Source organism: Eurosta solidaginis, chromosome 4, assembly GCF_040869045.1.
Source record: "Eurosta solidaginis isolate ZX-2024a chromosome 4, ASM4086904v1, whole genome shotgun sequence".
Taxonomy (NCBI): Eukaryota; Metazoa; Arthropoda; class Insecta; order Diptera; family Tephritidae; genus Eurosta; species Eurosta solidaginis.
Genome location: NC_090322.1, coordinates 170,128,645 through 170,156,151, shown reverse-complemented (window position 1 = coordinate 170,156,151; position 27,507 = coordinate 170,128,645). Strand labels below are relative to the sequence as shown.

At 33.0% G+C, this 27,507-nt stretch overlaps 1 protein-coding gene across 10 annotated transcripts in view; it reads right to left on the bottom strand.

The window, feature by feature from the left end:
• Positions 1 to 2,523: 2,523 nt before the first annotated feature.
• CrebB (Cyclic-AMP response element binding protein B) overlaps positions 2,524 to 27,507 on the bottom strand; it is an 84,749-nt gene continuing 59,765 nt past the window's right edge. For 8 of the 10 annotated variants that reach the window (XM_067783729.1, XM_067783725.1, XM_067783731.1 and 5 more), the window contains 2 exons: positions 17,657 to 17,800; positions 2,524 to 12,456 (listed from right to left, as the gene is read on the bottom strand). In XM_067783729.1, coding sequence (XP_067639830.1) covers positions 12,248 to 12,456; positions 17,657 to 17,800 — 353 coding nt within the window. In that variant the 3' untranslated portion in view covers positions 2,524 to 12,247. The remainder of the gene's footprint in view (positions 12,457 to 17,656; positions 17,801 to 27,507) is intronic. The other 2 variants (XR_010953016.1, XM_067783733.1) reach the window with 2 other exon arrangements.

Here is a 27,507-nt window from a genome sequence, read left to right as displayed (position 1 = left end):
TTAGTGAGCGATTTGAGAAACACTACAAATGCGATGTTGTCGCAGTTTTCTATATTTGTACAGGTTATGCGAAAAATGAATTTAGTTGCAAAATCAGCTTTTCATTTATAACAATTAAAATTAGCAAGTAAAAATGAATAAAAAAAGTTAAAGAGGGAAAGTGAGGAAACTGTTGATATGCTATTTGACTGGTATTATGAAGAAAACCTGCCCACTGAAGAAATAAGTGCCAGCGAAAATTTGGGTTTGAATTATTAGAAGCCTTTGAATTATATTTATATTAAGTATTTAAGCTTATAACCCATTAAAACTATTTGAAATAAGAAAACAGTGAAAATTTAATTGATTTGAAATAATTGATTTAAATTGCGTATCAATTTAAAATTGACATTAGAAACCAATTAGAGCTCGACGTTAGAATTCGATTACAATTCTAACCCTTTCCATAGAGAAAGTCAAATCAAAGTCCCCTTTAAGCTAAGCTTAAACTAAGTCGGCTTAAACTCTAGTCAAATTCAAACTCCAGTAAAACTACTGAGCAGTTTTTCAGTCACAGTTTAAGGTCGCCTTTGAGGTAGGTTTTTTTGTACGGCAGCATTGGTTTTTTATTATCTAGATAATTTGTAGATACAACAGCTGGATTTTGTTTACCCAACAAACATTTAAAAGATATTTCTCCAGCAAAATAGTTCCGGAGATGATATCCAACATCATTATCTAGTTATTCTTAAACCATATAGGTCTCAAGTTGATATCCAACTTCATTCTCCAAACACTATTCAACCTTTGAGAAATTTATAGTTGATCTTCAACGTCATTAGCATTTTCAAATTATTATCCATTATTATTTTGAGAGAATTTGAGAAATGTACAGTTCTCAAATGAATACTTAACACGTTTCTCCAGTTTATATCCTACATTGGATATCGAGTTGCGGTGAAGTTGACAAAAAATATCTAAGGTGGTACCACCAAAGCCAACAACTATTTATTGTTAGAAATAAACAACTGATTGATAGCAGTAATGAAGCGTAATTAATCAAAAATAAATTATTCATATTTTATTTTCGTGAAAATACTGTAGTAATCGTATCTTACACTTGAGTCCAGTTAAATAACCACAAGTGGGGAACTATCATTTTTTCAACTTAAGTAATAGCATTTTTTGCTTTATAAAAACTTGCCTCTTTTGCTGAGTACGGTATGATTCTCGAGTTGAGCCACTGTTTCGAAACAACTCTTGAGATAGAAGTATGCTAGTTATCAACATGAGCTCTAATAGTACTCAAGCCCAAATTTTTGTTGGGTATATTCGACGCCATTTCGAACGAGCGCAAATCACCGATAGGTTAACTAGAGTTTAACTCTGCCAGATCGGCTGCTTAAGCTCAGCTTAAACTTCAGTTAAAGTAGACTGAACAACTGCAGAATAAGGTTAAGCGTAGTTTAACTGACAAACTGAGTTGAACTTGTACTGAAAAACCAGACCTCAGACAAATACGTTAGAATTCGTTTCGTTCTCTAATCGTTCTCTAACCTAAATGTTTCTTGGGATTTTGACGCCGGGCCTTATCAACTACACCAGTAGTACCATCAAGCATGTTGTAATCCGAAAAACATGTTTTTGCGTGACGAGTGTTACGATATTGGATGTTACGATTCCAACCCTTAAAGGAAAAAGATTGGAAATATTTTCAAGTCATAATTGACTTTTTTAAATTGAGAATCGTTTCGATAATGTTTTCAATAGATGTGAATTTGTTATAAGTATGATCCAGTGTGTTATACAGTCGAACTTCCATAACTCGAATCCGTATAGTCCCACAAAAATCTTCGACTTACGGAGACTTAGAGTTATAGAACCTTTTTTTTTTTTTTGATAAAAACAAACCTTTTATGATGCATGCTTGTATTAAATAATGAAAGCGTACATATTTTTGATTTAAAAAAGTATTTTACAGAAAGATATAAAAACCAGTTAAAATGCTGTAAAATATTCTGAAATTAGTGACTGAAAATTTACTTTTTTTTTTTGTTATTTTCAATGAAATGATATGTTCAAAGTTTTATAATGCTCATTGGTTGTAGAGTCATTTGTTTGCAAATATAAACTCAATGTTCTGAAAGAATTGTCCCCCGAAACAAAATTAAATTCAAAACAATATGCTCTTTTCTTTTGAATTTAATTGTGTTTCGGGGAATCCCCTATTTATAGAGAACTTCGAGTTGTGGAAGTTCGAGTTACGGAAGAAGAATTGTATGTAATTTACTCTCATAATGCTATTGCTACCCGATTTCGTTCGAGTTATAGATAATCCGAGTTATAGAAGTTCGAGTTACGGATGTTCGACTGTATTTCGAAAACTACGACTTTACAAGTAGTTATCTCCCATATCTGATCTTCGACACCAAATGTCAAGGATATATCCTCTTTGTAATAGGTGTTGAAATAAACTTTTAGTATGAGTAATTTTCCTAAGTCCGCCTCTAGACGCACTATGTTTAATAAAACAATTGACAGGACTTTATTTGATTTGTTTAATGCCTTTAAGCATCATTTGTTTATTTTTTCTTTATTTAATTAAATTTAAGACAGTAATAACAAAAATCTTTGTAATAATGTATTATAAAATAATTTACATTTTTAAGTGTAACTAAACTTAAAAAAAATAATAATAAGTATACATAAATGTGTTCGTTTCGAAATTTGTTGAATGCACACATCCCTGGTTTCGTGGGCAAACCTGTCAAGTCCACTTTTTATGAAAATTGAGATTTCAATGCAGTTAGGTAGAAAAACTAAAAACACATCATTTTACAAAAAGAAAGTTACTATCATGTCACTTTTACATATTATTATGCAGTGTTATGCAAACGTGCTAGGTATAAGAAGCTTTCATATTTAAGAAAAAAATACGCGCTATGTCCACCTGAAAGCAACTTATCACTAGATTTGTAAATTTTGTTGCTAGAATTCAATACGATTTTTGCTTTTCGCTTCAATTAACAATACTTCTGACAATACTTTTTATATATTGCCCTGCTCTTTAGAATTGTTAATTGCTTGATATGCTAACGAAATGAACTGGGAGTGATTCACATACTTTTATTATTACTTTACCTTCGTAAGAAAGTAACTAACAGATAAATTTTAAACACTAATGCCTGGTTTTTCAGTGCGAGTTTAAACTACAGTTAAAGTTGCCTATAGTTTAACCCAGCCACTTCGGCCGCTTAAGCTGAAATGCGCAGCAGAATTTTATGTTATAGAACAAAGTGGCAAGGTTAAACTCTAGTTAACCAAAACTGTAGTTTAAACTCGCACTAAAAACCCTGTCCTAAGTACCAAGTAGCTCGTGCTTTATATTGTGGCGAATGTTGACATCACTAGGCTAGGTAATAATAACGCAACAACAAAAACATGAAGCAGCCACTCTTATGTACATGTACACATTAAAGCTAGCCACACTTATTTACAAGGCAACGAAGATGTAGTAATCAGCCGAAGTTGTTAGTCACACATACCCACGCATATATGTATGTAGCTCAATTACCAAGCAGGAGATACAGCAGTTCTAGAAGGCGAAACGTCTAGACCTTAGTAGAAATATGCGGACGAGGCAACAGAGAGTATAAAAGCAGCCAAGCTGAGAAATGATTAATCAGTTTTGATTTAAGCACGCTATTGGTTGTGAAGTATAATTGTGAAGTACTACTCCCAAAGTAATCTAAATAAAGCCCAGTTTGTAACACTGAATATTGGAGTGATTTATTCAACAGTTTAGCGATTCGAACGTTAGCAGAAGGTTTCAAATAAGCGGAATTTCCCAAAATTCGTTACAATATATTGCATTTGAAAATCATTTTTTTGCATTTTGGTAAAAAAAACACGTTTATTTGCTTATACTAAAATTGTAGCCCTTGTTAAACAGAGCTTTGCAAAAATTTGGTAAAAGGGTGAATTATGTATAACGCAACGAGTCATTTTTTCTCGTGTGAACCAAAACTCTTACAATATAAGAGCTTCAGTGAGTGAAAGAAAAGAAATTGCACATTCAATTTTGCTTGTAATTCGATGAGTAGGGACTAGCATATTTAAACTAGTTGACCATTAAAGGAACAAAGCAAGAAAACACATACATACATATATCAATTGATTCTTAGATTTTTTTTTTACCAGTTTTGATTAACTTTTGTACACTTTTTTCGAGGAAAGCAACCTTTGCTTTGTCAAATTTCAACATGATATCTTCAGCAGCTTTCAATTTACAGCTGGCAAAACTTTTAAATTGTCTTCTTCTATTTTCCAAAATTTTAACATTTATATCTTTCGTCATACGGTCATCAAACCACATGATAAAGTTTAATCACAAAATCAAATTTTTCCGTTTTTCGAAATTTCGACCTTTTTTTAAGTGGGCGTGGTCATCAACCGATTCTGTTAATTTTCACAAAGTTTAAAATATATAATAGCAAAGACAAACCGCGTGGCAAATTTCAATATCTGTATTTCTTCAAAAGGTCACTTTAAGGGTCTTTTGTAATGAATTAACGACATTTTCTCATGTTTCGAAATTTTTGATATTAAAAAAGTGGGCGCGGCTGTAGTTCGATTTCATCTATTTTCTATACCAATCTTTTTTGGGTCCAGATAAGCCAGTATACCAAATCTCATAAGGATATTTCAGTTTTGCTCTGTCATCCTGTTAACGGACGGAAATGTCGCCATCAAAATCGTATTCGATACTGATAATTTTAATATAAGGTAGTAAATATCTATTTCGTATCTTTTATGCCTTATGTTGTACCTTTATCTAATAAAATTTATAATACCCAAGTCTAAAAATATACCTTGGGTATAAAAATTTATGAGAGAAGGCTTTATAGAAAACGAGCCGGGACCCGTGCGCATCTTGCGCAACCAATATAAAACTCTCTTATCAAATATCAACAGAAATCAGCTGTTCTATCAATCAATTAAAACTTACAGCTTGCGCTGCCATTTGGTAGCAACTGCTGCAGTGCAAATACTCAAATTAGTACCATAGTACAAATAGATTTCTTTGTGTGCTCACAATCGTTTATTTTTAACAAATTATTTTAATAAAATATAGCTAAACAAAAGCACTACGACCAAAATTGCCCAAAGCTCGTTTATAGCCCGAATCTCCATCTTTACAACCAAAACTTTATTTATATATTTGGATTCCAAATAAGAGCGAAAAAGGGACCAAAAATAGAAATTAGAAATAATCACCCTTATCGCGAGTTTTATTTTCACCCGAAAATATTCACAGTTTTTGTTCACCCTATCGCAGAGGGTGGCGAAACAATTTTTCGTGTTCGAAAAAGATTTCACCTTTCGGCAACTCTTTGTTCGGGCGAAATGAATAACGGGGAAACCCAAATTTATTCACTTATATTTTACAGGCGAACAAGAGAAAAACAAAATGTAAGTAATTTTTTGTTTTGAAATTTGATATTCTTATAATTATATGTACTTTTATTAATTGGAGTAAATCAATAAATAATGCACAATCGTAAATGCTGCTTGACAAGATGATCGGGAAAAAGTGCCGGACTTCTGAAAGCAGCTTACCTTATGTCTAAATAGCTTTGGTAAAGTAAAATTCCTTTATTGCTAAGTATGTAAGTTCTATATTTTATGACAACGTATCTTTTTCTAGGTATGAAATAACCAAAAAAATTGTGTACGAACGAAGGCGTCTAAAAATGCAATTTGACGTTGCCCTTCTAAAGTCGGCCACGTTATCCATTGTGGCCAAAGCCACGGTCCCTAAATGTTCAGCACGTCTTAAAGTACCTCACTGAAACAAGACTGGCTAAGACCCACTTCATGGTCCTTTCCAACGACTTTTTGATGTCCTCCACCTGCTAAAAAACGAAGACAAGCGCTCAATTTTACAATTCGTGGAACTCCAAATTTTTGCTTCAACGGTGGCGAGGAGTTGGTAAGAATATCTAGCAAATATTTGAATGCCGACTTCTTTAGCCTGTATTATTGCCGAAAAATAATTGAAAAAAAGTTTACTTTTTATTCCAAAGTGCTGAAAATAGTTATTTTTAACTTACAGTGGATTATTTATCTTCGAAAGGTTAGAACAGTCCCTTAATTGCCTCCAAATCGCTTCCACATTCTCGCTTCTCCTCGCGCTCAATCAATACCAACCTAAGTGCAATGCTAAACATTTTATATAAATTTTTAACTCTATTTTTGCTTGTTTACAAAATTTACATAATTGCAAGTAAATTATTGGTTCACTGCGAATTCATAATAGAGCATCAGCTGTTTCGAAGTGAACTTTTGTTCGCCCGAAATCGCTGATAGGCGGAAAAAGTTCACCCGAACAAAAAGGGTGAATATATATGATGTGCCAAGTCCCAAAAGTGCTCATATTATTTAAACAAGACAAATTGAAAAAGAAACTGCATTTTTAGATTCACAAAATATTAATAGTAAACAGATTTAGGAGGTTTTTTGTCCCCCTGAAAAAATTTAAAATAACGGACTTGGCAAGTTTGCTCACGAAGCCATCGATATGTACATATGTATGTATGTATGTAATTAGTACATATATGTATGTAGTACCACATATGTAGCTGCTTTGTGTAGCGCATACCCGAAAAACAGGTGACTAGTTCATGCGGTTTTTATTTTTCGTGTATATTTTATTTTTTTGCTTTATCATTGGTCTATTGTGGTATTATTCACAAATTACTTTTTGTTTTTCTCACAAATAGATATACATACATACATAACAATAGAAAAAATACACACACATGTGTAATCAATTAAGTATATTATTTTAATTTACATATTTCTTCTCTATTATTATTTGTAATTTTTATAAACACTTTAAAACTTTTTCATTATATTCTTAGAATATTACTTATTTATATTTAAATAAATTAATTTATTTAAGTTCTCGTTTTTTATGTTAAGATATAGTTTTTATTTTCATTTTATAAAGAGCCAAAGTATCAAAAAAGCATTCGCCATTCTTTTTTACGCTCTCTCTTATGCTATTGTTTCTTTTTTACAATTAAATAGCAGATAAAATTTTAAGTAAGTTGGACTTACATAGGTATGCGTAAATTGTATTAGTAATTTTCTCTTTTTTATTTTCATTCGTTTAAAAAAACCATGATTTGTTCAGCGAAAATTAATTAAACCAAGTTCAAAAACAATTTGGAAAAAATTAGATGTTTTTAAATTGAAAATTGCCAAATTTCTATTTAGATCTTTAGGAAACTTTTTTAGTATGCTGCTAGGCAAATTTCAAGTCTTGCCTTTGCAATATAAAATATAAAAATAAAATGAAAAACGCGTTGTTCAACATCAATACGAATTTTGAGCGACTTCAAACTTGTATTGGACTGCAAAATTGAAAACTCAAAAAGTTCCTTAAAATTTTAAGCAAACTTGTAAATTTAATTTTCAGAAACTTCTCAAATTTTTTAATCCTTTTGAAAACTTTTTCGAAATTGGTTTGCATAAATTTATTAATTGAAGTTTTTTGACAAATATAAAAAAATAAAAATGAAAAATGGTGAAATTTGTAATAATATTTGTTGTTGTTTTTATTCGCATGTTTATATGTACTTATGGGTGTTGCAAGATGTATGAACCTTTTTCTTGCGGAAAAAGTATTTTTGAAACACCCTTATGTACACATATGCGGGCCATTCTACATAAAATCGACCAATGTTAGGGGTCGGTGAATTTAAGATTGCACTATTTTCACAACTTTTCAACATTCAGCTTTTGAATATCTAGGAAATGTATGTACATTAGGGCGGGTCAAATTGCATGGGGGAAAAATGGGGAAAAAACGTCAGGTGCGCATCCAGTTTCTGAGTCTATTGGTCATACTGAGTAATATTGTCCATGGGACCATAGGTCTGAAATGAATTTCGAGTCTCCCTAATTTTGTTAGAAAATTTTATATCCCAATCCGAATCCGAATTTGACATTTGTTTTCATGTATTAGGGAGGCTCAAAAATTATTTCAGACCTAGGTTCCCATGGACAATATTATTCAGTATGACCCATAGATTCAGAAACTGGGTGTGCCTTTTCAACAATAAATTTGACCCACCCTAATGTGCATATATTCACATCTTTTGATTTAAATTTTAAAGTAAGAAAAATTATCACTCCTATTTTTATGTGCAAGCTGTCCGATTTTCGAACTGGCTGTTTGAGATAAATTATACAAGAATCACTCACAAAATGATTTTCATGGGAGTGGTCCAATAATACCGTAACCACACGTTCCGAATATTCAATTCTTAATTTTTGACTTATCAGCTCATTCACACTAATTGTGTAAAGAATTTTGAATGGGCCATGAAGTTAGTTTCATAGCGATAATTGCTTTTTATTTAAAAAAGAAATGAATTCTTTTAATGGCAAAACCTTTTATCTTTTTTTAACTCAGTCGATGATGTTTTTAAACGTATACCTTTATAAAAACAGCTCTTAGTTTTTCTAACGAATTAGTAAGCCTCTGAAGTTTACCACTCTCCATTTGTGTTTCTCTTTCAATTTTTAAAGCTCTGGCAGAAGCAATCAGTAAATTTAGAAATTACAATTGGAAATCTTCCGATGGCAAATAAGGTTGCCATACCTTTTAGACCCGTTATCGGTTATAGGGCCAATTATTAGTTGTTTTTTATTCCTCTGCGCTTGCATTTAAAAAAAATCTTATCGGCACGTGTGTATAGTAGTGGTGTAATGTTTTGGTAATGGTAAATAACGCGATTAGCGGTGGAGAGATAATGTTGATATATTGTTGTATAACGTATATTTACATTTACATACAATGCAATTGGGTATAATGTGTACTAAAATTAAGCAGGTTGTACTCATTTTATCACTATCATTAAATCATAAGTGCAGATAAAGTTATGCGCTAAGTGGCCCAAACAAAATTTAAGTACAGATTTATATGCGCTTAAAAAATAGTTAGCTGATCCATTGATCCTAGCTTTCGGGTTTTCCTTTGAAAATTTCTGTGATCACAACAGCCTTATGCCAATATCACACAGAGGCTTAATGAAATAATTAGTCAAGTTTTCCGCATTAAAGCCCTAATCGAACTCAATCTTCCATACAAAATACAAATTCTTAATTATCTCATTATTGCTTTATTGAATCGAGTGAAAAATCTAGTCGATTTTGCTAGGTGCTTCGACTTTTATTGTCAATGTAACAAATGACAATCAAAAATAAATTATTTTCAATAATTTACGACAAATAGAAAACGACGAAAAAATTCAAAATTTAATTTTCGCTGCATTTACTGCAAAAGATAATATGGCCTTTTCGAAAATTTGTACATATTTCGTTAGGTGCAACATCTATGGGTAGTTGCGCATGCATTATATTTTGATTGTATTTATAGTTAAGAAGGAAACGGCTGCTTTCCATTAAAATTTTTTTTTAAACACGAAATATTTTTTGGGGCTGCTGACAGATGTTCGTTTAATGAAGCAAAAGGTCCTGTATGAAAAGGGAAACTTAATTATTTCATTAAATAAAATTGTGATTAGATTAAGTTTCGGTGTGAAAACGGTATTAGAATTGTAACATTTAGAATCATGCAATCGAAGCGTATACACAAAAAGCTTCTTATATTGAATCATTCCATTATCCATGTTTGGAAAAGTCACCTAAAACTCAATACTCGAAATAAATATGTTGAATTAAATTTAACTCTAATTTGTATGTATGTACTATGTATAAAATACAAACTTGGTTTAATAAAACCATCTAACTTGACTAAGTCGGCTTTGGCGTGCTTCTTTGTCGATATTTTGTTTATTGTTTAAGTGTGGCAGCTAAATTCTTATGAAAATCGCATGGCTTATAGTCAAGGCTAAAGTCATTAAGTTTAACATATGGAAATTCAAAAAATACACTTTAAGACTTTAGAGCTGTTATCAGCGCGGTATGGCAACACCACTAACACAGCATTATAAATAAGATTAGTACTACACAAACTATCAAAATGTAAACTACAAAGCGAGGATGATCGTTGTTGTTGTTGTTGTAGCAGTGCTTCGCCCCATCCAATTGTCATCAATATCCTCTAACGGGAGTCCAAGGAAACTTGCTGTTTCAACAGGAGTGGACCATAATGAGAGGGGTGTTAGAGGCGTTGGTTGCACAATACAGTTGAAGAGATGGTTGGTGTCATGTGGGAACACGTTACAAGCAGGATATATATGTTTTGTATGTCGGGGTTGATTCTGGATAGGTAAGAGATTAACCTGTTACAGTATCGAGATCGAAGTTTAGCTAGAGTGACTCGCGTTTCCCTATGGAGTGTGCATTCCTCTTCTGCAAGTTTAGGGTATTGTTCTTTGAGTACAGGATTCATGATCGTCGTTCGTCTGTGTGAATGTATATGGGGTATTCCATCCCATTTCGACCAATTTTGAACCTGACCCCTTTAGAATTGGCTGAAAGTTTTTCTTCTTTTTCTAGCTTACGAAAGACGTTTTTAAGAATTTTTTCAAATTTTTTCATCCAACTCAAAAAAAGTTATGAATTTTTAATTTAAAAAAAACACCGTTTTTGTTTTCAAAATGCTATAACTTTTTCAAAAATTAACCGTTTGGGATCTTTTTTTTTAATTTGTTTTCAATTGTACTTTTCGGAAAAAATACAAAAAAAATTTTAAAGTTTTTTTTTTGTAATTTTTCAGTTTTTCGAGATTTTTCGAATTTCGCCATTTTTTTTTTTTTTTTCTCATAAAGAACCAATCAATTCTGCAATCATCCCCACTAATCCCGGAGTGGGCCGATAATTTTTTTTTTATTTAATTGAAAAAAAAACTTCAAAAATTTTTTTGTATTTTTTCCGAAAAGTACATTTAAAAACAAATTAAAAAAAAAAAGATCCCAAAAGGTCAATTTTTGAAAAAAATATAGCATTTTGAAAACAAAAACGGTGTTTTTTTTAAAAATTGATAACTTTTTTTGAGTTGCATGAAAAAATTTCAAAAAAATTCTGAAAAACGTCTTTCGTAAGCTAGAAAAAGAAGAAAAACTTTCAGCCAATTCTAAAGGGGTCGGGTTCAAAATTGGTCGAAATGGGATGGAATACGCCATATATAGATACTTATAATAAGACATCAATGCGTACAAAATAACGAGGGTTATGCTTGTTTTTTTAAGCTTGCATTATTTCGAATTTTGCTTTATGTAGGGTTGAAACACATAATCACGTTTTAGCAAAAATGCTATTCTATGCTACAACTCCATGAGAAGGCGCAAGAAAAGTTGTAACCTAACATTGGCCGCTTTTTTTTATAAAATGGATTCGCATTTTCAAATTGTATTTAAACATTTCTTTCACAAAAACTAGTTCTATATTCATTTGCTGCTTTTGCTAGCTATTTGTATACAAAATAAAATTCACCGATTTCAAAACGGTACAAGTTCACTCGCTGAAAAGTTGTTCAGCTAAATTTTGTCAGCTTTCGCTGGCTTAATTTCATCCATAACTAATTTTTTCTAGATATTAATTACTCCATTATCATTACATATGTACTTAACTGAATTGCATTCATACAATTAAAATGCATAACCTACATATATCTCACAATTTGTTTTCTTTTTAATAGAAAGTTATAAATTTAATTACAAAAATTATTTTCTCTTCAACTGCCAGGTTTGTTGGCATCTTTTTTTTTAACGTTTAATTTTTGTTTTTCTTCAAAAAATTTTTTTAGTTCAGTCGAAAATTTAGCATAAAGCTAAGTTTTCGCCAAATCAGGTTAAACATTTGTGGTAGATCCAGCGGAGGGCACAAAAACAACGGTACCGGCGGTGACGTTGGCATTGGCGACAGCAGCAGCAGAATCCCCAGTATGCACAATTGTTATTTTAATAGTTTTGGTTGTTTCTGTTGTTGCTAGCATAATTCAACATATTCAGCTTCTTCAACTTGTCTATTTAATGCAACAATAACAACAGGTGCATCTACTTTCTTATCTATATATCAATCGTTGACAACACTGCGAGAAATAACAGTTTTATAATTTGTATTAATGTGAGCAATATGTGACCTAGCATCGTCAGCAGTCACCAAATCATCAATTGCTGAACGTTTTTCCCCCATCTTTTTCATCACTAGAGGTCAATGCCGTAGCAACTTCCGTCCCAACCGCATCGTTGTTATCGTCATCTTCATCATCATCATCATCATCGTGCCTTTCTCACTCGATCTTCGTTTGACAATAGAGCTCTTTCAGTGATTTTAATTCTTCAATGAGCGCTTTATTCTGATTTTCAAGTACGGCTACACGATTTTCCAGGCACTTGATGTACTCTTTCTTTTTACGTCGACATTCTCGTGCTGCTTCGCGGTTTTTTTGTAAACGTATTTCACGCTTTCGCGTTTGATCTTCAGGTATGCTACTATTATCTGTTGGGAGGAATGAAAAATTAAATAAGTTTTATCATAGTTTTGTAATTCTGGTGCACTAATATCAATAATGTTTATTATTAAAATGTCACATGTCCACATTTGGCCCGAAATGATATTTTTAATGCAAAATATACTTTTTATTAGCACATATATATTGTTGAAACGCCACAAATCCTCTCTTACCCTATTCGATTAATTGTTGCGTTAACTTTTTTTGTGCCTGGTGAAAAATTTTAAAATGGATATGTGCCTCGTTGATAATAAACAATTCGTCATTTATATAAATCAAAAACTAAGGGCCTATTTCTGGACTGCCTCTTTAACGTGGGGATTACGCAACTGGTAGTTAAATTCGTCCACATGACAAATAAGATACATTTCCTCAACGCCCTGTTAAATATTTGTTAAATTATGGCCTTCAACTTCAGACTTGGCACTGGCACTTGGCGAGGCACTGTTATAAACATTCTCACTATACAAGAAAAATACTTGATTTGTTAAAATACAGTTTTCCATTGTAAAAATCATTGCAAAAGCACCAACGAGTAGGAAAAATAATTTCACTTGCGAAAGCACTCATAGCCAAAACAAATGCCAAATTTTTCTTCTTATGCTTTACATGTAGCAAAATACATGCTCCATAAAAATACATGCGCTCTACTTATCTGTCAGCATGCTGCATCAAAAATCTTATGTGCCGGGCCTATCATTGAGGAAATGCAGTAGCGCTGCGAATGGGGGTAAAAGACTTGCTGGGTGATTTATTAACGGATATCGCGCCATCGATTTTTCGATAGGATTTGGGCTCAGGAAAAAAAGTTCCACTACGCATACCCAAAAAAATATTTCGAGCCTGCGAAAAAAAATGGCGGAAGGGTCAATTTTTCGACCAAGACACTCCCCAAAACCCAAAAACTATTTTTTTTTTCAAAAAACTGTTATCGCCATCGTTTTTACAACAGTATTTTCAAAAAAAAAAAAAATATATATTTGTTGGGTTTTGGCGATTGTTTTGGTCGAAAAATTGAACCTTTCGCCATTTTATTTCGCAGGTTCGAAAATTATTTTTTTGGGTATGCGTAGTGGAACTTTTTTTCCTGAGCCCGAATCCTATCGAAAAATCGATGGCGCGATATCGGTTAACTTTCGTCAATTCAAATCGACCCAGGTTAATAAACATACCACCCGTATGTAAATTTCTTAACTCTTTTTGGATACACCGTTAGGCTGATTTGGATAAACATACACCAATTTGTAGAAAATAGTTCTTCAGTGTATAGAAGGGGGGAGTAAGTTTAGTATGCAGGATTTTGATATAAATACCAACGTATGGAAACTCAAATATCACTGAGGGGAGTTATTCCAAGGCAATGATACTTGGCAGACAGATGTCCAACATCGTTATTATATCAGTGGAGAAAAGTGGAAACAATTGAATAATATATGAAGGTTTAAAAAAACTAAAAAAACACGCAAATATGGTGCTGTTTTAGTATCTACAATCCATTTAGATATTTGATGTTCATAGCACCGCAGCGCAGAGGTTCTTGTTTCCGCTATTAAGCACAACTCGATATAAACTTTAGCAGGCAGCCGAGAAAACGGCCCTAAAAGTAAAGCAATTATCACTTATAGATATGTTTCTTAAGATTACTAGCTTGGTAGAATTGCAAATCAATATGCCAAACAAAAATCAACAAACCTGTAAAATGAGCTTAATAACTCGTGGTATAACCGAAAAGTATACTAGTTTAGGCAACTTTGTGTGAAACCATTACTAATTTTTTAATAACAAAAATGTGAGTAAATAATTAAAATTTTTAATCCGTGACTGTGGCTTTGAAACGGATGAAAAATTCTGTTATTTGCGCAACGCAATCTGGCGGCAGTTTTCCCATATTTGTACAATAGCACACTTCAGCGCATCAATATTGAGCCGTACCACGCTCACCACGCCTTGCCTTTAGGGATTGTGTTAGAAAGAAATTAACGGTTAAGGCCAGATTTCGTTCATTTCTCTCTGACACACTAGACTAGAGCCAATATGTGTGCCCAATTCAGTTATGAGAAGTTAAAATTTGTAAAAGTATTTTTATTTTTTGTTTATCAACTCGGTTATGCCGTTACAATATACTCTTAGACGAATATATGTATAATAATTTACTCTGTAGGTTATACAGCATAATAATAATAATTTGGCGTGATATATCTCCGAGGTAATTAAGGTGCTGTGCTACCTATTACATGCTTAAAAACTCTGAGAAAATTAACATAGTCAAAATGCCTTAGTCATAACCATTTTTTTATTTAAATATGCCTATTGGAATCGGTTATTGGTACCTTAATATTGAAGATGTGATAATTTCATTAAAAGGACGAAAATTCAAAAAATTAATAGCAATTGTGAATTGCACAACTAATAAATGTGAAGTTAAAAATAAAATATCCAAAAAGTTAGTAAATTGACCAATTCATTATATACTCAGCGTGAGCTTCAATTGTACATTTCATTTTAGATAAATTACCTTTCGACATAACACGTTGCACCGCCCGTTTAAAAAAATGTCTCCCCATTTCCACTTACAATAAAACTTGATAAGTGAAGTATAATTGATTCAAAACTATTTTTTGCTAAGTTATAGCTTATTATTCTAGTCTGCGATCCTTTTAAACTTCTTTTATATCTAAGTTGCCGTGGTCTTTAATCGATCTCGTCCATTTTTACTGGAAATATTTTCTGCTATAAGGAAAATATCTGTACACAATTTCATTACGATATGTTAATTTTTCTTCGAGTTATGGCTTCCGAAACATAGAAAATTGCTTAGTCATAAAAGGGGCGGTGGTACGCCCATTTTTTTAAATTTGAAGTTTCTCCTATTTATTGTTATGAATCCACTTGGGAAATGAAATACCATTGATATAAAGCTTTTTTGCAAATATATAGCTTATTTTATTCGTCCACGTTTAAAAATCTTTTATATAAAAGTGGGCGTGGTCCTTAACCGATTTCGTTAATTTTTCTTCAAAGCATTCCTTATAGTAAAGGCAACCTCTCTGCCGAATTTTGTTACAATCGGTTTAACGATTTTTGATTTATGATTAATATTTGTAAAATTGATTTTATCACAAGTGGGCGGTGCCACGCCCATTTAAAATTTTTTTTTTTTTTTTATCAAGAGTCAATATCAGTCCACACGTCAAATTTCAACATTCTAGGTGTATTATATACTAAATAATCAGGTTTTTTGTGTTTTCCAAAATGATATATATATATAAAAAGTGGTCGTGGTTATCATCCGATTTCGCTAATTTTCAATACCAATCTATTCTGGTTCCAGATAACCTCGTGTACCAAATTTGGTGAAGATATCTCAATATTTACTCAAGTTATCGTGTTAACGGACAGACGGATGGACATGGCTCAATCAAATTTTTTTTCGACACTGGTGATTTTGATATATGGAAGTCTATATCTATCTCGATTCCTTTATACCTGTACCTGTGTGCAAAGCACGCTGGGTATAAAAAAATTTCTTTCAAATTAAGTTTGAATTTAATCATCGTTACATGCTGTTCCCTTTGAAATTTGGTATGGACTTTTTCTTTCATTAACGCTTTCACTTATTTTATTATTTTAATTATTTTTTTTTTACTTTTTTGATTGCAACCACAAATTGTCTTCACGGTACACCCTTTGAGGGTTTCCTCCCAAATATCCTGGTTTCCAACAAAGCTTCCGGAAATACTTCTCCATTTTTAATGAGTAGCGTCACAAATCCGCCCTGAACTGGCCAATCCTAATCCCTTATATAATGCAAATATATGACTCCGAAGAGAGTTATTTAAGAACTAAATTATGAACAGTTTATGGCTCAATACCTATCAGCCCAATTCTAAATATTCCCTCGGCATTTTGTTCTCACGGATTTTTTTATTCCCGCAGAAAAATTCCTCAAATTCTCTTCTCCTAGGGAGAACAATAATTGGGGAATAGCAATTTCGAAGTCAGCTGTTTTGTCAATTGAAATTTCGTTGCGCCTTTCTTATTTTGTTTAAAAAATTCAAAAGTTTAATTATTGTTGCGAATTTGTTTGAAATTAAGAAATAAAGTATAAAAAATGCACATTATTGCATTTCATGTGGTATTCACTGAAATGAGTAATGAATTGGTGCCACAGCATCAACAGAGGAGCATAAGAAGAAGAAGACGGCGGGATAACACAAATCCGCTGGAGTTGCCTGCTTCCATTCAGAAATGCAATATTCTGCCGGCCAAGTCGAGTTGAATTCGTCTTTCGTTATATGCCAAAATCGATTTAGGCCTTCTTAAAAATCCTTGCTCAATTTCTGGGTGGCTGCATCAAATATACCAAGAGCTTGTTGTTTTTGTTGTAGCAGTGCTTCGCCCCATCCAATGGGTGCGACCAAGGGCGCAACAAATTAAATGACAGTCCGTTATTGGGAAAAATCCCGAGTCGCTCCGGTACATAGAATCGGCTGTCTTGGGAAGAGCTCTCCTGTTGCTTTATTGTGGTAGAATGTACATATTTTAGCACAAATTTGTACAAATAAGTGTTCTTTCTTAAAAGAACCAATTTACTTTAACTATTTTGATACATTAATTTAATTTAACAAGTGAAAAAACTCCTAAGAAATTGGAGAGAAATCTCGCTCTCACTCACATTCATATATAATATCTACTTTTCTTCCATAACCGAACATTATTCAGAATAAGAGGAAAGGGAGAAGTGAAAAAACTCCAAAGGAATGGGAGAAGGGAAAAAATTCGCAAAGAATTTTTGTTTAGAATTGGGCTGTATATGAAAAAGTCTCATATCGAACAACCATTGTAAGAAATTAGTTCATGAGTGTAAACGCTCCGTTTTAGGTGTAGTTTTGCGACACTTTTTTGACTCCGAATGTTTGCTGCGATGTCGACTTAAATTTTGTATTTATATATGTAATCTTCAGTTGGAGAATGATTTTTATTTTTTTAGGGAATTGTTGCAGAATGATGTTAATAAATATCGACTTGAGAACTTTACATTATCGAAGGTACAGAAAATTGTTAGGTGAGTACATCATGCCATATTATTATTATTATTGTTTTTCTATTTCATTGCACAGCATTGTGATTCTAATACATACTGCATACATATTTTAAGTAATTATAAATAATAGAAACGTTCTTTACTAGTATTATATGGAATCCTATGAGGTATATAAAATGTTGGCGCGCTATCCGGCGGTATTTGTATTAGTGTACCACTTGTACTGACCCCCGTGCAAGGTAACGAAGGTAATCCACCAGTCTCTGACATTTGCAAAGTCGCTCCACCTTTTCATTTGATTTTTTGTTATCACATCATTTGATCAAATCATAAACACAATCATAATCATCATTCATCATAATTGAGATAAACCCATTGGAAATCATTTAAACATAGTCATATATATCGAGTTCGTTATCGTCATAAATTTGATTTTGTTCAAATCACACATTGGCATTCGTTTTATGTGTATTGTATGAATTTTTATTAAATTTTTTGGATTTTCGCATTCAGAGCAACGGGATTGTCGAAAGTTAGTTAGCAACATGCCGCATAATCATGATTGCGGAATTTCATTTAAGATTACAGGGTGGTCGTATCGCATCGATAATTGAGTTGAAAAGGCGAAGTTGAAGTTGAAGTGTGTTGGAGTAGGATTTTTATGCAAAAATTTGAGAATAAAATCAATAAAAAATTATTAGCTAATTTTATTGAGAATTACATTTAAAAGACACACTTAAAAAGGTTACTAACACATTTGTGCAAAAAACCTATACAAACACAACTTTATGTATGCATGTATGAGTGAGTAGCATTATGTATTGCACATTACATATGAATTTTTTGCTTTATTTTTGGTTTAGATACATTTATGAGTTTATGTATTTATGTTTGAAAAAAGCCTTAAATTTAATGTTAGTGCTTTCCTATGTCTATTTAAGTACATTTAATACAATTATAGATTTGATTAAATAGAACATTTCGATATTAAGTGAATGGTAACATTCGATGCAATGATGACAGCAAATATGTATTTATTTTGGCCACGGCAATAGCGATAAGTAAAGTGGTTTTACAAAGAATTTACAAAATGCAACACACACAATTACAGACAGACAGATAGATATGTCATGGTAGCTATGTAGTAGTAAAGGAAAGAGAGAGAGAGAAGTAAAGTGAAATAGAAAATGGGAGAGAAAGAAATGGGATGAAGTAAATATAAGGAGAAATTTAGAATATATATGGTGGTAGAGAAGGCGTAAGAGGGCGAGAGGCAAATTAGGCGAAAGAGAGAGTGCGAATGTACGTGGCTTAGGTGCTGGTAGACATAAAGAGGGAAAAAAGTTATATATTTCTAAGACCCGTCTACAGATAAAAAGCTTAAATTTTGCACACTTTAGGCCCGGCTTTTCAGTACAAGTTCAACTCAGTTTGTCAGTTAAACTACGCTTAAACTTATTCTGCAGTTTTTCAGTCTACTTTAACTGAAGTTTAATCTGAGCTTAAGCGGCCGATGTGGCTGGGTTAAACTCTAGTTAACCTATCGGTGATTTCCGTTCGTTCGAAATGGCGTCGAATATACCCAACAAGGATTTGGGCTTGAGTACCATTAGAGCTCATGTTGCTAACTAGGCATTCTTCTAAAATCCCAAGAGTTGTTTCGAAACAGTGGCTCAACTCGAGAATCATAGCGTACTCAGCAAAAGAGGGAATTTTTTATAAAGCAAAAAATGCTATTACTTAAGTTGAACAAATTTAATTAACAAGTTCTTTAACTGGACTAAAATTTAAGATTCCATACTACAGTTTTTTTCACGAAAATAATATGAAATATATATAATTTAAAAAATAAATAAATGTGACACGCTAGCCTCCGAAGATATTTTAGGCAGAGCTTCTCTTCCAATATGCGTCGTGCTCCTTTTAATTTTTCCTACAAATTGGCCGAACGGGACCTACTTGTTTTATGCCGATTCCGAACGGCATCTGCAAGGCAGGTGAGTTTTCACTGAGAGCTTTTAATGGCAGAAATACAAACGGAGTGCTTGCGAAACTCTGCCGAGGGGCAATCCCGCTTAGAAAAATTGGGTTCTAATTGAAAAACTTTGTTTCTAAAATTTTGATGTTGCTTTGCACGGGGCATGAACCCAGGATCTTCGATCCACGGCGGCCGCCTGTATAATTTATTTTTGATTACTGACGCCTCATTACTGCTATCAATTAGGTGTTTATTTCTCACAATAAATAGCTTTTGCTTTGGTGGTACCACCTTGGAGATTTTTTTTCAACTTCACCGCAACTCGATATCCAATGTAGGATATCAACTGGAGAAACTTGTTGAATATTCATTTGAGAACTGTACATTTGTCAAGATCTCTCGAAATTAGGATATTAATTGGAAAATACTAATGACGTTGGAGATCAACTCGAAAACTTTTAATTTTACAAAATTACTCAAAGGTCGGATAGTGATTGGAGAATGAACTTGGATATCAACTCATGAACTATATGGTTTAAGAATAATTAAATAATGATGTTGGATATCAGTTCCGGAACTATATAATTTCGCTGGAGAATTTTTTTTCCATGTTTGTTGGGTAAACAAAATCCAGCGGTTGCCGTATCTACAAATTATCTAGATAATAAAAAACCAATGTTGCCGCACAAAAAGGCATACCCCAAAGGCGGCCTTAAACTGTGACTGAAAAACTGCTCAGTAGTTTAACTGGAGTTTAAATTTTACTAGAGCTTAAGCTAACTTAGTTTAAGCTTAGCTTAACCAACTACTGAAAAGCCGGGCCTTATTGTATGATTTCATTCTGTTTTACACATTTTCAAATGGTTTTTATACGCGCTAACAGAGCGGATCATTCTTGGTTTAAAATCCTCCTTTAAATCACTAATAAAATTTAGAAATAAAGCTACTTCTGGCTAGGGGATCAGGTAAGATAACACTAGGAATTACAGGTTTTATCGAGTTGTCCTCTTTTCGATAAAAGAAAATATGGGATACTTTATGCAGGCTCTGCACTATGAGTAACTTGGCCCTGAATCAAAGAGGAAAAGCGTATCGTTAGGAGCCCCTACCCTCTAGTTTCATGCGGCTTGGTGTCACCAGAGGCTCGGTTGCTAAAGAAAAAAAGATTCACAATGGCTAGCTGAGGTTGACAATTGGGTTGGAGAAAATAAAATTGCACTAGCATCCCCTTGAAAGGGTTGCGCTACACATCCCCTTGGATCAATTGAGTATTTTAGCCGCCTCTAATTACAGGCATACCTGCCGCGGGTATATTCTAAGCCTCTTAACTCTATTGCTTGAACAAATTTGCCTTAAACAAATGACTAGTCGATAGTTAAGAATTCTTTCAGAAAATCCACCAATTGTATAAATCGGTGATATATAACGGAAATTTGGATGCCCACTTGACTCAGAAGTGAAGTAGGGATGACAGGGAATTAACAGAAGACCAAAGACAATCAATATTCGAATTATGACGGTGAAAAGATGACAATACTAACTGATGGAGTGGTATAATTTTACTTAACGTTATGACCCATAAGGTCAATTGGTCTCAAGATCACTTTAAATTTAAAATTTTCTGTGACCTTATAATCCTCGTTAAAAAGGCCACAAAAGCACCGCAGGACGAATTAGACGTTTAGCTGAAATATTATTATGTCAAGGAAATTGCGCGATTTTTATTTCAAATTTTCATCAGACTTTTAGTTGGATGTGTCTTTTTATTAAAACAAATTTTCATTTAAATGAAAATATAATATAGGAAATGCAGTGTCGCAGGCGAAAACTTTGCAATTTTTTACTCCAAACGTTCATTAGGCTTTCAGTTGAACAAGTTCTTGTCAATTCAAAGAAATTTTTGGCTGACCTGTTCTTGATCCTATTTTTCGCTGAAATGAAACCACAATATAGCAAAACCAGGGTTGGGCGTTTACAAAATTTTTTGGATTGCTTACACTTACATTGTAAACAATTGTAAATAATGTAAACAATTGCTGTAAACAATGTAAACAGTTTACAGGCCCAACCCTGAGCAAAGCACATGCCGCATACTCTTTTTTTCGGAACACATTTATGTATTCGAATTCTAGCAGGAAGTATAAGTTCGGGCGAAACCAAACATTATACACCCAGCACGTGGTCTCATACATACATATATTAAGGATACATTTATAGAGAAATTTCGAGAAAAGTACATGATATGAAAGCTTAAACGCTCTACCTATACATATGCAAATATCCTCTTCCGTGGGCAGCTATAAAAAAGTTACGGTCAAAGAAACAATGCTCTCAATGTCTGAACTCTCGTTAAGTTTGGCCGCATTTTTTCGACTATGATATTTAAAGTTTGAAGTGAAAAGCTTAATTAAAAGGACTGGACCAGGATAATATACACTTTTTTTTTGAAATCTTTGCACTATGCATTAGCATATCTATAAAAATAAATTCAGGTGCGATAATACCTTCGAAGATATTAAGGCCGAACTTCGCTTCCAATTTGAGCAATGCTCCGTTTAAGTTTTCCTCCAATTCTGCGGGACGGGACCTATTGCGTCTCCTGCGAACGGCTTCCGTAAGGCAGATTAGTTTTCACTGAGAAGCTTTTCATGGCAGAAATACACTCGGAGTGTTTACCAAATCACTGCCGAGGGCGACCACGCTTAGAAAAACTTGTTTCTAAAATTTTGATGTTCCTTTGTCCGGGACTTGAACCCAGGATCTTCGGTGTGGTAAGTGGAGCACTCTACCACCTCACCACGGCGACCGTACGTACCATAAATATGTATATTGCCAATTTTGTGATGGTTTAACCCTTCAGCAACTTTAAAAAAATTGGCGTGGTTTTTAACAAATTTTCCTCAGATCTAATTATAATTCAAAACCATAATTCTACAAAATTCCAAAGTAATACTAACGGCTTTTGATTTACAGCTTGATAAAGATTTTAAAATTTCTTCTCCTTTATGTGGGCCGTACCACGCCCAATTTCCAAAAGTTTATTAAACTTCTATTGCGCTGCTTAAAAATAACCCTTATACCAAATTTCGTTACGATTTATAGATTTATGTTTTTATACAGCGGGTTTCGTTCTTTGCTACACCATATCATTACTGACGTGAAATATCAGTATAATTGAGTTATATACCACAAAGGTGTTAAATCTTTTTGTTACCATTACAATTTGAAAACAATTTTCAAAAATTTCAAATTTTCTTCTTTTAAATGTGGGCGGTGTCACGCCCATTTTCCAAAACTTCTGTTGTTCCTAAAGTTACCCGATATATCAAGATAAAAATTGACGGGGTTATCGTTCGTGTTCGCCCATTTTCAATACCAATATATTCTGGGTCCCGATAAGCTAGCATACCAAATTTCGTTAAGATTTATCAATTAACTTGTTAGCCTACCACACCAAAGGTCCAGAGTTCAAGACCCGGGAAAAGCAACATCAAAATCTTTAGAAAAAGTTTCAAACTCGGTTGCACATCGGCAGTGGTTTGGCAAACAATGGTTTTTCTGGCATGAAAAGCTTCTCAACTCGGTCTTAACACGCTAACTGTTAGGAAAAATTAAATAGTAGCACGACCCAAATTGGAAAAGAAACACGGAGATATATCGCGTATTGTATTACTTTTATTTTTGCTTGTAATAAATTTTAGTATTTTTCGTATAATTGCTATCGAATCGTTTCACTAATTTATCAAATAAATGTGTTTATTCACTGTTGCGTTTTTTTTTTTTTTTTTACTTTATTTTTTATTTCGGTAAACGGGGAAAAGAGACTTTGCAAAGTCAGTAGCGGCAGCATCCTGTTATATTTATTACAAGGCGGCAGGTTCAGTATTTTTTAAAGTTCAACTACACGAAACTCCCTTCTCTTCAACTATACAATATAAAGTCACAAACGTACAAACAAACAAAATGTAAGACGGCCCCTATTATGAGACAAATTCGATCTTCGACTGTGTTCAAAAGAGCTGATCGAACGAATTTTCATTCGGTATTATGACACTCATTCGATCAAGACTAGTGTCATTGTTCGATAATTCGATAAATTCAACCGTTCAGAAAAGCACATTCCCATCATCTGTCAAATAAAATAAAAGCAAAATTATTTATTATGAAGAAAAAGCTTAAGTACTGCAACTAGCCAGAAGTATAAAACGCTGAAATGAATTTTAACGCGTAATTGTAGCTTTCTAAACGTCAATTTCATAATGCCCATAGAAACGTAAAGATGAATGGCTGCAACAATGCACAAGAGCCAAGCCAACCTTTTTGAAATTGGCAACTTTTCTCAGATTTTGCGCTAGGGATTGTCTCAACTGAGCATCGGGTACATGAATACACTCGGAATTTTTTCCAATTTTTGAAACCAGTCTTCCAAGCAGTTGTTTTGTATTCACCACCTTGGACCTATATGTAGGGTTCTTAAATTATATTGACTCAATTGTTTTTAACTTTGTTATTGTTACTTTGAACTTTGCAATTTAAATATGTTTTACAATATTTTAATTTTCAATATTGATTTTTCTATTTTCAAAAATTTTCATTATTATTAAATTTTGCATCATGAAAATATAACATTTTCTTTTAAATAATTTTTGTGTGGATATTAATTTTAATAAAAATAAAGAATCCTATACTATATATGATTAATACAAATAGTTTGAAATTACTATTAGGTAAAAAAAAAAGTAGAAGATAAAAAAACTTACATACGTTTCAAACAATTTTCTTCTAATTCGATACAGCATCTATAAGAAATTTCTATTCGCTTCAAAATTACATAGATATACAACGAAAATTTCGACAGAGATTAGATGTCATAATACGAATTTCAAATTCGATTTTCGATGTTCGATAGCCAGGGAAGATCGAAGATCGAAAAATGCTCATAATAGGGACCAGAACAAAAACCAAAAAATATTGAAAGTTTAAAATCACTGCTTCCAAGTGAAATGAAAACAAAACAAACAGAAACAGAGTATGCATTGCGCGATGAATGATGGCAGCTTATGTTATGAATATTAATATTTACACTAATTTGTAATTAACAAAAGTACACAAATACATCTATGTATATTCTTCCCAGATGTATTAAATGTTTGTTTAAAAAATAAATAAATAAAAACAGTTTTAGTAAACGTATAATTATAGGAATGCATGTCTATATGAGAGTGTACGATCGTGAGCAATGCAAATGCCTCTGTATGCGAAATGATTTTAGTGATAAAGACGATGATGACGATATGACAACGAAAAATGTTTCCATACATACACATGTAGAAGTATTTTCTGTATGCGAAATGATTTTAGTGATAAAGACGATGATGACGATATGACAACGAAAAATGTTTCCATACATACACATGTAGAAGTATTTTATTTACTTTTTGTTTAGTTTATATATATATATATTTACATACATATTATCAATATTACACGAATGCGAATGTGATCAAGAGAAAAACGGTTTGCGTGAAAATTCATACAGTGATGCTATGTAGCAATTATGATGATCATGATGATGTAAATTAAATAAAGTAGAACGTAGAGATAGCGCTGGTGGATTTAAAATTATGTTGCAACTGTATTTAGTAATGGCTACGATGTTGATGATGCAAGGATCGTTCAAATGTAGGTGCATTTGTATACAAAACATTGGTTTCTCACTGACTAGTATACCATTTTATAAGCATACCATCTAATCTTGTGAAGCCCACATACATACATATATTTAATTTTTATTTAAAGCCTTTTAAGTTCCAAACATCGCAGGACATTGCCTGCATTTATTTAATTTTGTAAAAAGACAACTCCAAAGCTGACGACTAAAATATTTGCTGCCTATTTCAATGGGCTAAGTTTTCTTTTTTATCATCTGTAGACCTTTAGGTCATTGTGGATAAAACAAGTGTGATATCTTATCCGTCAACTGCATGACAGGATGTTCAATATGGTGGCGCATAGGGCCGGCTATACTCAGCGGGTGATAGAAAAAGATGCAGATGAGACCACGATACTCAATTCAAAATCAGATGATCGGTTCTATTTGTAATTTTGACATCTGTGCAGAAGTTATCACACCTGTCTTATCTACAATGCTTTAGGTTCTTTGTTGAGTTTTTTGTCTCAAAGCACCATTAGTAAATTTTGTCGGCGTATTTTTTAGACCATTTCGATTAGCGATCTTTAACTCGCCAATTAATCAAAGGAGCAGTTATAGCAACTCGTAACCCGTGTAAACCCTGAAAACTATAATAAAAATCAATCCAGTTGTTAGGTTAGGTTAGGTTGAACTAGCCGGTCAATAAAGACCTCAAATAGACTGTCATTTGCGAGGAGTTTAAGGAATAATCAGGGATGTCATGGAGTCTGATTTCTGTGGCAATCGGATTTGAAACCAATGAATCAATGAATTCCAAAAAAATGGAATAATAAAAATGTATATAATTTTAATTTCTATATTTTAAATTCGTTTATAAATTGAGCAAGGAATGACAGTAATGTTAAATTATTTAAGATAAATGAAAAGCAATATATTAAAAAAAAGTTGTAAATGATAAAATCGGTAAGTAAGTATACTGAAAGTGATAGAACCCGTAGGGGTACAAAGTGGGCATGTAACAGAACCCGTTTAGGTATAAACGAAATGAGACCAAAACTAGTCATTGTCGCATGATCCTTTGTTACTTATCTCGAAACAGTCTTAGAGTAATTGCAATTTCTGCAAAGGTCGTATCTTAATATTGCAAAAGCATTGTTTTTCTGTTTGCGCAATTAAATTTTCGCGAGTAGACAGGCTTTAACTCTAAATCGACGATATTTGTATGTATGTATGTATCTTCACAAGTTTATATAGCTTTTGTCGATTGTGACAAACACAGTTATGGCAATCACAGTTTCTTTGTAAAATGCTGAAAATTATCATAGTTAGGGGTAGTGCACTGAATTTTTATTGTATTTGAGGGGGAAATTGAGCAAATTGTAGACGTGTCTATATAATGTGATAATTCGCGACACTTTCGCAAATCGTGCTCTAACCTTTTATCTTAGACAAATACATTAGAACCCAATTCGTTTTCTAATCGTTCTCTAAACTTAATTTTTGTTGGGCTATAGCCTAGTGAACCTGATATTTTTTGTATTATCACTCAACTGTTGAGTGAAGGCTGGTGCATTAATGCACTACCCCCAACTCTGAAAATTATACAACGTTATCTAAATCATATGCATAGCCAAATTCATATACATATAAAACCCACTCAGAGTTCACTACAGGTTAGAACGATTCATGTAATTTCTTTTACTTCCAATGGTTTTCGCACAGAAATCGTATTTGATATATGGCTCTCAATCTAAGCGTTTCTGGAAAAGTCAAAAGAAATTGCAATTTTTCTTACAATGATATATTTTAAGTTTTTAGGATGTTTTCTAAAGGCATCATTCTTCTAAAAAAGTTTTAACGTTGCTCAAATTTTGGGTTGTGCCGGATAGAAACTAGAGAATGCACTTAACCTACTTATTCCGCCAAGCATGCCTATTATCTGAATCTGATCTCGAAGTTTAAGATTTATTGATATTAACAGGTATCCGGCCGGATAACGGGATTACTCAAAAAAATGCCCGTTATTCTGGATATCCATCAGAGTGTTCGAGAGAAAAGTTTTCCGAAAACAGTATGGTCCGGTCCGTGATGCCGACGGCAAGCATCGAAGGACGTATCGTGATAAGCTTTAAGCAGATAGGAAATAGTGCAATAAAACCGCAAAAGTGTCGCTGGCTGTACCATGTTGAATGAATGGACGAAGACGCTCTACCCTTATTTGGAAGCAGAGGTAAAGGGAGACCTACACTGAGGTTGTTGTTGTTGTATTAACGACAAAGACACTCCCAGAAGGCGAGTGTTATCGATGTTGATGGTCCTTTGCCGGATATTAATCCGGTACGTTCCGCTAACAAATCATCATT